General features: G+C 44.2%; 1 protein-coding gene across 1 annotated transcript in view; it reads right to left on the bottom strand.

The window, feature by feature from the left end:
- Positions 1 to 519: 519 nt before the first annotated feature.
- pnp4b (purine nucleoside phosphorylase 4b) overlaps positions 520 to 13,604 on the bottom strand; it is a 41,640-nt gene continuing 28,555 nt past the window's right edge. The window contains exon 7 of the mRNA XM_038704911.1: positions 520 to 840. Within this exon, the coding sequence (XP_038560839.1) occupies positions 700 to 840 (141 nt within the window). The 3' untranslated portion in view covers positions 520 to 699. The remainder of the gene's footprint in view (positions 841 to 13,604) is intronic.

The following is a 13,604-nucleotide window of genomic DNA, read 5'->3' as shown; positions in this document are numbered from 1 at the left end:
CTGGTCTGTCCTGAGTGTTTAACACATCTAGATGTGAATAACAGGAAATAAGGTAATAATAATAATCTTTTTATCTTAAACCCAAACGTCTTCAGTGAACAACAAAAACAAAAGAAATTTGCCTTACTGTTCCAGCTCATAGTACCTTACTACCCCACCAGAGCACTGCGCTCCCAGAATGCAGGGTTACTTGTGGTTCCTAGAGTCTCCAAAAGTAGACTAGGAGCCAGAGCGTTCAGCTATCAAGCTCCTCTCCTGTGGAACCAGGTTCCAGTTTGGGTTCAGGAGGCAGACACCATCTCCACATTTAAGAGTAGGCTTAAGACTTTCCTCTTTGATAGACCTGCTCTTTATGAAAAGAGACATGAGATAACTTTATAACTGTGCTATATAAATAAAATCGAATTTAATGAAAATTATTAACCACATTAATATTAGAACATTACAGTGTAGAAACCGTTAATTGTTTCTCGAGTGTTGACGTGTTCAGCATGAAAAAACAACAAACTGCATGCTTCCTTAATGTTTCATCAGTTTGTCCTGATTTTATTCAGATTTATTTAAAGGACAGTTTTAGTGAGTCAGCAGAAGCACAAACTTCAAACTCTCCTGCAGTTCACAGCAGGTGAAGCTGAGACAACATCTACAGACAGGTGTTACAACACCGTGAGGAGGGAACAGGTGGACTCTGTTGATCCGTCAGTGGGTGTTGATGCTCTGCTGCTGGCAGCGAGAGATCAGCATGGTGACAAGTTTCTGCAGAACCTCCGCCCTCATCTTACTGGTCTGAAGAACCTCCTCATGGTTCACCTTCTCCTCCCGACTGTAGTCCAGAGACACCTGCAGGATGACACAGATATGTCAACGCCGTCACACAGGTGCCACACAGGTGTAACAGGTGTCACACAGGTGTCACACAGATGTCACACAGGTGTAACAGGTGTCACACAGGTGTCACACAGATGTCACACAGGTGTAACAGATGTAACAGATGTCACACAGGTGTAACAGGTGTCACACAGGTGTAACAGGTGTCACACAGATGTCACACAGGTGTAACAGGTGTCACACAGGTGTAACAGATGTAACAGATGTCACACAGGTGTAACAGGTGTCACACAGATGTCACACAGATGTCACACAGGTGTAACAGATGTAACAGATGTCACAGGTGTAACAGGTGTCACACAGGTGTAACAGGTGTCACAGGTGTCACACAGATGTCACACAGGTGTAACAGATGTAACAGATGTCACACAGGTGTAACAGATGTAACAGATGTCACACAGGTGTAACAGGTGTCACACAGGTGTAACAGGTGTCACACAGGTGTAACAGGTGTCACAGGTGTCACACAGATGTCACACAGGTGTAACAGATGTCACACAGGTGTAACAGGTGTCACACAGGTGTAACAGGTGTCACAGGTGTCACACAGATGTCACACAGGTGTAACAGGTGTAACAGATGTCACACAGGCGTAACAGGTGTCACACAGGTGTAACAGATGTAACAGATGTCACACAGGTGTAACAGATGTAACAGATGTCATACAGGTGTAACAGGTGTCATACAGGTGTAATAGATGTCACACAGATGGCACACAGGTGTCACACAGGTGTAACAGGTGTCACACAGATGTCACACAGGTGTAACAGGTGTCACAGGTGTCACACAGATGTCACACAGGTGTAACAGATGTAACAGATGTCACACAGGCGTAACAGGTGTCACACAGGTGTAACACAGGTGTAACAGATGTAACAGATGTCACACAGGTGTAACAGATGTCATACAGGTGTAACAGGTGTCATACAGGTGTAACAGATGTCACACAGGTGTAACAGATGTAACAGATGTCATACAGGTGTAACAGGTGTCATACAGGTGTAACAGATGTCACACAGATGGCACACAGGTGTCAGATGTAACAGATGTCATACAGGTGTAACAGGTGTCATACAGGTGTAACAGATGTCACACAGATGGCACACAGGTGTCACACAGATGTAACAGATGTCACACAGATGTAACAGATGTCACAGGTGTAACAGATGTAACAGATGTCATACAGGTGTAACAGGTGTCACACAGGTGTAACAGGTGTCACACAGGTGTAACAGGTGTCATACAGATGTCACACAGGTGTAACAGATGTCATACAGGTGTAACAGGTGTCATACAGGTGTAACAGATGTCACACAGGTGTAACAGATGTAACAGATGTCACACAGGTGTAACAGGTGTAACAGGTGTCACACAGGTGTAACAGATGTCACACAGGTGTAACAGGTGTCACACAGATGTCACACAGATGTCACACAGGTGTAACAGGTGTCACACAGATGTCACACAGGTGTAACAGATGTAACAGATGTCACACAGGCGTAACAGGTGTCACACAGGTGTAACAGATGTAACAGATGTCACACAGGTGTAACAGATGTAACAGATGTCATACAGGTGTAACAGGTGTCATACAGGTGTAATAGATGTCACACAGATGGCACACAGGTGTCACACAGGTGTCACACAGATGTCACACAGGTGTAACAGATGTAACAGATGTCACACAGGTGTAACAGGTGTCACAGGTGTCACACAGATGTCACACAGGTGTAACAGATGTAACAGATGTCACACAGGTGTAACAGATGTAACAGATGTCATACAGGTGTAACAGGTGTCATACAGGTGTAACAGATGTCACACAGATGTAACAGATGTAACAGATGTCATACAGGTGTAACAGGTGTCATACAGGTGTAACAGATGTCACACAGATGGCACACAGGTGTCAGATGTAACAGATGTTATACAGGTGTAACAGGTGTCATACAGGTGTAACAGATGTCACACAGATGGCACACAGGTGTCACACAGATGTAACAGATGTCACACAGATGTAACAGATGTCACAGGTGTAACAGATGTAACAGATGTCATACAGGTGTAACAGGTGTCACACAGGTGTAACAGGTGTCATACAGATGTCACACAGGTGTAACAGATGTCATACAGGTGTAACAGGTGTCATACAGGTGTAACAGATGTCACACAGGTGTAACAGATGTAACAGATGTCACACAGGTGTAACAGGTGTCACACAGATGTCACACAGGTGTAACAGATGTCACACAGGTGTAACAGGTGTAACAGGTGTCACACAGGTGTAACAGATGTCACACAGGTGTAACAGGTGTCACACAGATGTCACACAGGTGTAACAGATGTCACATAGGTGTAACAGATGTCTCACAGGTACTACACAGGTGTAACAGATGTCACACAGGTGTAACAGATGTCACACAGGTGTAACAGATGTCACACAGGTGTCACACAGGTGTCACACAGGTGTCACACAGGTGTAACAGATGTCACACAGGTGTCACACAGGTGTCACACAGGTGTAACAGATGTCACACAGGTGTCACACAGGTGTCACACAGGTGTCACACAGGTGTCACACAGGTGTAACAGATGTCACACAGGTGTCACACAGGTGTCACACAGGTGTCACACAGGTGTAACAGATGTCACACAGGTGTCACACAGGTGTCACACAGGTGTAACAGATGTCACACAGGTGTAACAGATGTCACACAGGTGTAACAGGTGTCACATAGGTGTAACAGATGTAACAGATGTCACACAGGTGTAACAGGTGTCACACAGATGTCACACAGGTGTAACAGATGTCACATAGGTGTAACAGATGTCTCACAGGTACTACACAGGTGTAACAGATGTCACATAGGTGTAACAGATGTCTCACAGGTACTACACAGGTGTAACAGATGTCACATAGGTGTAACAGATGTAACAGATGTCACACAGGTGTAACAGATGTAACAGATGTCATACAGGTGTAACAGGTGTCATACAGGTGTAATAGATGTCACACAGATGGCACACAGGTGTCACACAGGTGTCACACAGATGTCACACAGGTGTAACAGATGTAACAGATGTCACACAGGTGTAACAGGTGTCACAGGTGTCACACAGATGTCACACAGGTGTAACAGATGTAACAGATGTCACACAGGCGTAACAGGTGTCACACAGGTGTAACACAGGTGTAACAGATGTAACAGATGTCACACAGGTGTAACAGATGTAACAGATGTCATACAGGTGTAACAGGTGTCATACAGGTGTAACAGATGTCACACAGGTGTAACAGATGTAACAGATGTCATACAGGTGTAACAGGTGTCATACAGGTGTAACAGATGTCACACAGATGGCACACAGGTGTCAGATGTAACAGATGTCATACAGGTGTAACAGGTGTCATACAGGTGTAACAGATTTCACACAGATGGCACACAGGTGTCACACAGATGTAACAGATGTCACACAGATGTAACAGATGTCACAGGTGTAACAGATGTAACAGATGTCATACAGGTGTAACAGGTGTCACACAGGTGTAACAGGTGTCATACAGATGTCACACAGGTGTAACAGATGTCATACAGGTGTAACAGGTGTCATACAGGTGTAACAGATGTCACACAGGTGTAACAGATGTAACAGATGTCACACAGGTGTAACAGGTGTCACACAGATGTCACACAGGTGTAACAGATGTCACACAGGTGTAACAGGTGTAACAGGTGTCACACAGGTGTAACAGATGTCACACAGGTGTAACAGGTGTCACACAGATGTCACACAGGTGTAACAGATGTCACATAGGTGTAACAGATGTCTCACAGGTACTACACAGGTGTAACAGATGTCACATAGGTGTAACAGGTGTAACAGATGTCACATAGGTGTAACAGATGTAACAGATGTCACATAGGTGTAACAGATGTCTCACAGGTACTACACAGGTGTAACAGATGTCACATAGGTGTAACAGGTGGCACACAGGTGTCACACAGGTGTAACAGATGTCACACAGGTGTAACAGATGTAACAGATGTCATACAGGTGTAACAGGTGTCATACAGGTGTAACAGATGTCACACAGGTGTAACAGATGTAACAGATGTCATACAGGTGTAACAGGTGTCATACAGGTGTAACAGATGTCACACAGATGGCACACAGGTGTCAGATGTAACAGATGTCATACAAGTGTAACAGGTGCCATACAGGTGTAACAGATGTCACAGGTGTAACAGATGTAACAGATGTCATACAGGTGTAACAGGTGTCACACAGGTGTCACACAGATGTCACACAGGTGTAACAGATGTAACAGATGTCACACAGGCGTAACAGGTGTCACACAGGTGTAACAGATGTAACAGATGTCACACAGGTGTAACAGATGTAACAGATGTCATACAGGTGTAACAGGTGTCATACAGGTGTAATAGATGTCACACAGATGGCACACAGGTGTCACACAGGTGTCACACAGATGTCACACAGGTGTAACAGATGTAACAGATGTCACACAGGTGTAACAGGTGTCACAGGTGTCACACAGATGTCACACAGGTGTAACAGATGTAACAGATGTCACACAGGCGTAACAGGTGTCACACAGGTGTAACACAGGTGTAACAGATGTAACAGATGTCACACAGGTGTAACAGATGTAACAGATGTCATACAGGTGTAACAGGTGTCATACAGGTGTAACAGATGTCACACAGGTGTAACAGATGTAACAGATGTCATACAGGTGTAACAGGTGTCATACAGGTGTAACAGATGTCACACAGATGGCACACAGGTGTCAGATGTAACAGATGTTATACAGGTGTAACAGGTGTCATACAGGTGTAACAGATGTCACACAGATGGCACACAGGTGTCACACAGATGTAACAGATGTCACACAGATGTAACAGATGTCACAGGTGTAACAGATGTAACAGATGTCATACAGGTGTAACAGGTGTCACACAGGTGTAACAGGTGTCACACAGGTGTAACAGGTGTCATACAGATGTCACACAGGTGTAACAGATGTCATACAGGTGTAACAGGTGTCATACAGGTGTAACAGGTGTCACACAGGTGTAACAGATGTAACAGATGTCACACAGGTGTAACAGGTGTCACACAGATGTCACACAGGTGTAACAGATGTCACACAGGTGTAACAGGTGTAACAGGTGTCACACAGGTGTAACAGATGTCACACAGGTGTAACAGGTGTCACACAGATGTCACACAGGTGTAACAGATGTCACATAGGTGTAACAGATGTCTCACAGGTACTACACAGGTGTAACAGATGTCACACAGGTGTAACAGATGTCACACAGGTGTCACACAGGTGTCACACAGGTGTCACACAGGTGTAACAGATGTCACACAGGTGTCACACAGGTGTCACACAGGTGTAACAGATGTCACACAGGTGTAACAGGTGTCATACAGGTGTAATAGATGTCACACAGATGGCACACAGGTGTCACACAGGTGTCACACAGATGGCACACAGGTGTAACAGATGTCACAGGTGTAACAGATGTAACAGATGTCATACAGGTGTAACAGGTGTCACACAGGTGTAACAGGTGTCACACAGGTGTAACAGGTGTCATACAGATGTCACACAGGTGTAACAGATGTCATACAGGTGTAACAGGTGTCATACAGGTGTAACAGATGTCACACAGGTGTAACAGATGTAACAGATGTCACACAGGTGTAACAGGTGTCACACAGATGTCACACAGGTGTAACAGATGTCACACAGGTGTAACAGGTGTAACAGGTGTCACACAGGTGTAACAGATGTCACACAGGTGTAACAGGTGTCACACAGATGTCACACAGGTGTAACAGATGTCACATAGGTGTAACAGATGTCTCACAGGTACTACACAGGTGTAACAGATGTCACATAGGTGTAACAGGTGTAACAGATGTCACATAGGTGTAACAGATGTAACAGATGTCACATAGGTGTAACAGATGTCTCACAGGTACTACACAGGTGTAACAGATGTCACATAGGTGTAACAGGTGGCACACAGGTGTCACACAGGTGTAACAGATGTCACACAGGTGTAACAGATGTAACAGATGTCATACAGGTGTAACAGGTGTCATACAGGTGTAACAGATGTCACACAGGTGTAACAGATGTAACAGATGTCATACAGGTGTAACAGGTGTCATACAGGTGTAACAGATGTCACACAGATGGCACACAGGTGTCAGATGTAACAGATGTCATACAGGTGTAACAGGTGCCATACAGGTGTAACAGATGTCACAGGTGTAACAGATGTAACAGATGTCATACAGGTGTAACAGGTGTCACACAGGTGTAACAGGTGTCATACAGATGTCACACAGGTGTAACAGATGTCATACAGGTGTAACAGGTGTCATACAGGTGTAACAGATGTCACACAGGTGTAACAGATGTAACAGATGTCACACAGGTGTAACAGGTGTCACACAGATGTCACACAGGTGTAACAGATGTCACACAGGTGTAACAGGTGTAACAGGTGTCACACAGGTGTAACAGATGTCACACAGGTGTAACAGGTGTCACACAGATGTCACACAGGTGTAACAGATGTCACATAGGTGTAACAGATGTCTCACAGGTACTACACAGGTGTAACAGATGTCACATAGGTGTAACAGATGTAACAGATGTCACATAGGTGTAACAGATGTCTCACAGGTACTACACAGGTGTAACAGATGTCACATAGGTGTAACAGATGTCTCACAGGTACTACACAGGTGTAACAGATGTCACATAGGTGTAACAGGTGGCACACAGGTGTCACACAGGTGTAACAGATGTAACAGATGTCACATAGGTGTAACAGGTGTCTCACAGGTACTACACAGGTGTAACAGATGTCACATAGGTGTAACAGATGTCTCACAGGTACTACACAGGTGTAACAGATGTCACATAGGTGTAACAGATGTAACAGATGTCACATAGGTGTAACAGATGTAACAGATGTCACATAGGTGTAACAGATGTCTCACAGGTACTACACAGGTGTAACAGATGTCACATAGGTGTAACAGATGTCTCACAGGTACTACACAGGTGTAACAGATGTCACATAGGTGTAACAGATGTCTCACAGGTACTACACAGGTGTAACAGATGTCACATAGGTGTAACAGATGTAACAGATGTCACATAGGTGTAACAGATGTCTCACAGGTACTACACAGGTGTAACAGATGTCACATAGGTGTAACAGATGTCTCACAGGTACTACACAGGTGTAACAGATGTCACATAGGTGTAACAGGTGGCACACAGGTGTCACACAGGTGTAACAGATGTCACACAGGTGTAACAGATGTAACAGATGTCATAAAGGTGTAACAGGTGTCATACAGGTGTAACAGATGTCACACAGGTGTAACAGATGTAACAGATGTCATACAGGTGTAACAGGTGTCATACAGGTGTAACAGATGTCACACAGATGGCACACAGGTGTCAGATGTAACAGATGTCATACAGGTGTAACAGGTGTCATACAGGTGTAACAGATGTCACATAGGTGTAACAGATGTAACAGATGTCACACAGGTGTAACAGGTGTCACACAGGTGTAACAGATGTCACATAGGTGTAACAGGTGTCACACAGATGTCACACACGTGTAACAGATGTCACATAGGTGTAACAGATGTCTCACAGGTACTACACAGGTGTAACAGATGTCACATAGGTGTAACAGATGTAACAGATGTCACATAGGTGTAACAGATGTCTCACAGGTACTACACAGGTGTAACAGATGTCACATAGGTGTAACAGATGTCTCACAGGTACTACACAGGTGTAACAGATGTCACATAGGTGTAACAGATGTAAAAGATGTCACATAGGTGTAACAGATGTCTCACAGGTACTACACAGGTGTAACAGATGTCACATAGGTGTAACAGATGTCTCACAGGTACTACACAGGTGTAACAGATGTCACATAGGTGTAACAGGTGGCACAAAGGTGTCACACAGGTGTAACAGATGTAACAGATGTCACACAGGTGTAACAGATGTCTCACAGGTACTACACAGGTGTAACAGATGTCACATAGGTGTAACAGATGTCTCACAGGTACTACACAGGTGTAACAGATGTCACATAGGTGTAACAGATGTAACAGATGTCACATAGGTGTAACAGATGTAACAGATGTCACATAGGTGTAACAGATGTCTCACAGGTACTACACAGGTGTAACAGATGTCACATAGGTGTAACAGATGTCTCACAGGTACTACACAGGTGTAACAGATGTCACATAGGTGTAACAGATGTAACAGATGTCACATAGGTGTAACAGATGTCTCACAGGTACTACACAGGTGTAACAGATGTCACATAGGTGTAACAGATGTCTCACAGGTACTACACAGGTGTAACAGATGTCACATAGGTGTCACACAGGTGTAACACAGGTGTCACACAGGTGTAACAGATGTAACACAGGTGTAACAGATGTAACAGATGTCATACAGGTGTAACAGGTGTCATACAGGTGTAACAGATGTCACACAGATGGCATACAGGTGTAACAGATGTCACACAGATGGCACACAGGTGTAACAGGTGTCATACAGGTGTAACAGATGTCACAGGTGTAACAGATGTAACAGATGTCATACAGGTGTAACAAGTGTCACACAGGTGTAACAGGTGTCATACAGATGTCACACAGGTGTAACAGATGTCATACAGGTGTAACAGGTGTCATACAGGTGTAACAGATGTCACACAGGTGTAACAGATGTCACACAGGTGTAACAGATGTAACAGATGTCACACAGGTGTAACAGGTGTCACACAGATGTCACACAGGTGTAACAGATGTCACACAGGTGTAACAGGTGTAACAGGTGTCACACAGGTGTAACAGATGTCACACAGGTGTAACAGGTGTCACACAGATGTCACACAGGTGTAACAGATGTCACATAGGTGTAACAGATGTCTCACAGGTACTACACAGGTGTAACAGATGTCACATAGGTGTAACAGATGTAACAGATGTCACATAGGTGTAACAGATGTCTCACAGGTACTACACAGGTGTAACAGATGTCACATAGGTGTAACAGATGTCTCACAGGTACTACACAGGTGTAACAGATGTCACATAGGTGTAACAGATGTAACAGATGTCACATAGGTGTAACAGATGTCTCACAGGTACTACACAGGTGTAACAGATGTCACATAGGTGTAACAGATGTCTCACAGGTACTACACAGGTGTAACAGATGTCACATAGGTGTAACAGGTGGCACACAGGTGTCACACAGGTGTAACAGATGTCACACAGGTGTAACAGATGTAACAGATGTCACACAGATGTCACACAGGTGTAACAGATGTAACAGATGTCACATAGGTGTAACAGATGTCTCACAGGTACTACACAGGTGTAACAGATGTCACACAGGTGTAACAGATGTCACACAGGTGTAACAGATGTCACACAGGTGTAACAGATGTAACAGATGTCACACAGGTGTAACAGATGTAACAGATGTCACACAGGTGTAACAGATGTAACAGATGTCACACAGATGTAACAGATGTAACAGATGTCACATAGGTGTAACAGATGTCTCACAGGTACTACACAGGTGTAACAGATGTCACATAGGTGTAACAGATGTAACAGATGTCACATAGGTGTAACAGATGTCTCACAGGTACTACACAGGTGTAACAGATGTCACATAGGTGTAACAGATGTCTCACAGGTACTACACAGGTGTAACAGATGTCACATAGGTGTAACAGGTGGCACACAGGTGTCACATAGGTGTAACAGATGTCACACAGGTCTAACAGATGTAACAGATGTCACACAGATGTCACACAGGTGTAACAGATGTAACAGATGTCACATAGGTGTAACAGATGTCTCACAGGTACTACACAGGTGTAACAGATGTCACACAGGTGTAACAGATGTAACAGATGTCACACAGGTGTAACAGATGTCACACAGGTGTAACAGGTGTAACAGGTGTCACACAGGTGTAACAGATGTCACACAGGTGTAACAGATGTAACAGATGTCACACAGGTGTAACAGATGTCACACAGGTGTAACAGATGTAACAGATGTCACACAGGTGTAACAGATGTCACACAGGTGTCACACAGGTGTAACAGATGTCACACAGGTGTCACACAGGTGTCACACAGGTGTAACAGATGTCACACAGGTGTCACACAGGTGTCACACAGGTGTAACAGATGTCACACAGGTGTCACACAGGTGTAACAGATGTCACACAGGTGTAACAGGTGTCACATAGGTGTAACAGATGTAACAGATGTCACACAGGTGTAACAGGTGTCACACAGATGTCACACAGGTGTAACAGATGTCACATAGGTGTAACAGATGTCTCACAGGTACTACACAGGTGTAACAGATGTCACATAGGTGTAACAGATGTAACAGATGTCACATAGGTGTAACAGATGTCTCACAGGTACTACACAGGTGTAACAGATGTCACATAGGTGTAACAGATGTCTCACAGGTACTACACAGGTGTAACAGATGTCACATAGGTGTAACAGATGTCTCACAGGTACTACACAGGTGTAACAGATGTCACATAGGTGTAACAGGTGGCACACAGGTGTCACACAGGTGTAACAGATGTCACACAGGTGTAACAGATGTAACAGATGTCACACAGATGTCACACAGGTGTAACAGATGTAACAGATGTCACATAGGTGTAACAGATGTCTCACAGGTACTACACAGGTGTAACAGATGTCACACAGGTGTAACAGATGTAACAGATGTCGCACAGGTGTAACAGGTGGCACACAGGTGTCACACAGGTGTAACAGATGTCACACAGGTGTAACAGATGTAACAGATGTCACACAGGTGTAACAGATGTAACAGATGTCACACAGGTGTAACAGATGTCACACAGGTGTAACAGATGTAACAGATGTCACACAGGTGTAACAGATGTCACACAGGTGTAACAGATGTCACAGATGTCACACAGGTGTCACACAGATGTCACACAGGTGTCACACAGGTGTCACACAGATGTCACACAGGTGTCACACAGGTGTCACACAGGTGTCACACAGATGTCACACAGGTGTCACACAGGTGTCACACAGGTGTCACACAGATGTAACAGATGTCATACAGGTGTAACAGGTGTCATACAGGTGTAACAGATGTCACACAGGTGTAACAGATGTAACAGATGTCATACAGGTGTAACAGGTGTCATACAGGTGTAACAGATGTCACACAGATGGCACACAGGTGTCAGATGTAACAGATGTCATACAGGTGTAACAGGTGTCATACAGGTGTAACAGATGTCACACAGATGGCACACAGGTGTCACACAGATGTAACAGATGTCACAGGTGTAACAGATGTAACAGATGTCATACAGGTGTAACAGGTGTCATACAGGTGTAACAGATGTCACACAGGTGTAACAGGTGTAACAGGTGTCACACAGGTGTAACAGGTGTCATACAGATGTCACACAGGTGTAACAGATGTCATACAGGTGTAACAGGTGTCATACAGGTGTAACAGATGTCACACAGGTGTAACAGATGTCACATAGGTGTAACAGATGTAACAGATGTCACATAGGTGTAACAGATGTCTCACAGGTACTACACAGGTGTAACAGATGTCACATAGGTGTAACAGATGTCACACAGGTGTAACAGGTGTCACACAGATGTCACACAGGTGTAACAGATGTCACATAGGTGTAACAGATGTCTCACAGGTACTACACAGGTGTAACAGATGTCACACAGGTGTAACAGGTGTCACACAGATGTCACACAGGTGTAACAGATGTCACATAGGTGTAACAGATGTCTCACAGGTACTACACAGGTGTAACAGATGTCACATAGGTGTAACAGATGTAACAGATGTCACATAGGTGTAACAGATGTCTCACAGGTACTACACAGATGTAACAGATGTCACATAGGTGTAACAGATGTCTCACAGGTACTACACAGGTGTAACAGATGTCACATAGGTGTAACAGATGTAACAGATGTCACATAGGTGTAACAGATGTCTCACAGGTACTACACAGGTGTAACAGATGTCACATAGGTGTAACAGATGTAACAGATGTCACATAGGTGTAACAGATGTCTCACAGGTACTACACAGGTGTAACAGATGTCACATAGGTGTAACAGATGTCTTACAGGTACTACACAGGTGTAACAGATGTCACATAGGTGTAATAGATGTAACAGATGTCACACAGGTGTAACAGATGTCACACAGGTGTAACAGATGTAACAGATGTCACACAGGTGTAACAGATGTAACAGATGTCACACAGGTGTAACAGATGTAACAGATGTAACAGATGTAACAGATGTCACATAGGTGTAATAGATGTAACAGATGTCACACAGGTGTAACAGATGTCACACAGGTGTAACAGATGTAACAGATGTCACACAGGTGTAACAGATGTAACAGATGTCACACAGGTGTAACAGATGTCACACAGGTGTAACAGATGTAACAGATGTCACACAGGTGTAACAGATGTAACAGATGTCACACAGGTGTAACAGATGTCACACAGGTGTCACACAGGTGTAACAGATGTCACACAGGTGTCA

This window comes from Micropterus salmoides, unplaced genomic scaffold, assembly GCF_014851395.1.
Source record: "Micropterus salmoides isolate LMB-PRFRI ecotype aquatic unplaced genomic scaffold, ASM1485139v1 Ms_hic_scaffold_772, whole genome shotgun sequence".
NCBI lineage: Eukaryota > Metazoa > Chordata > Actinopteri > Centrarchiformes > Centrarchidae > Micropterus > Micropterus salmoides.
This window is presented reverse-complemented; position numbering and strand designations above follow the sequence as displayed.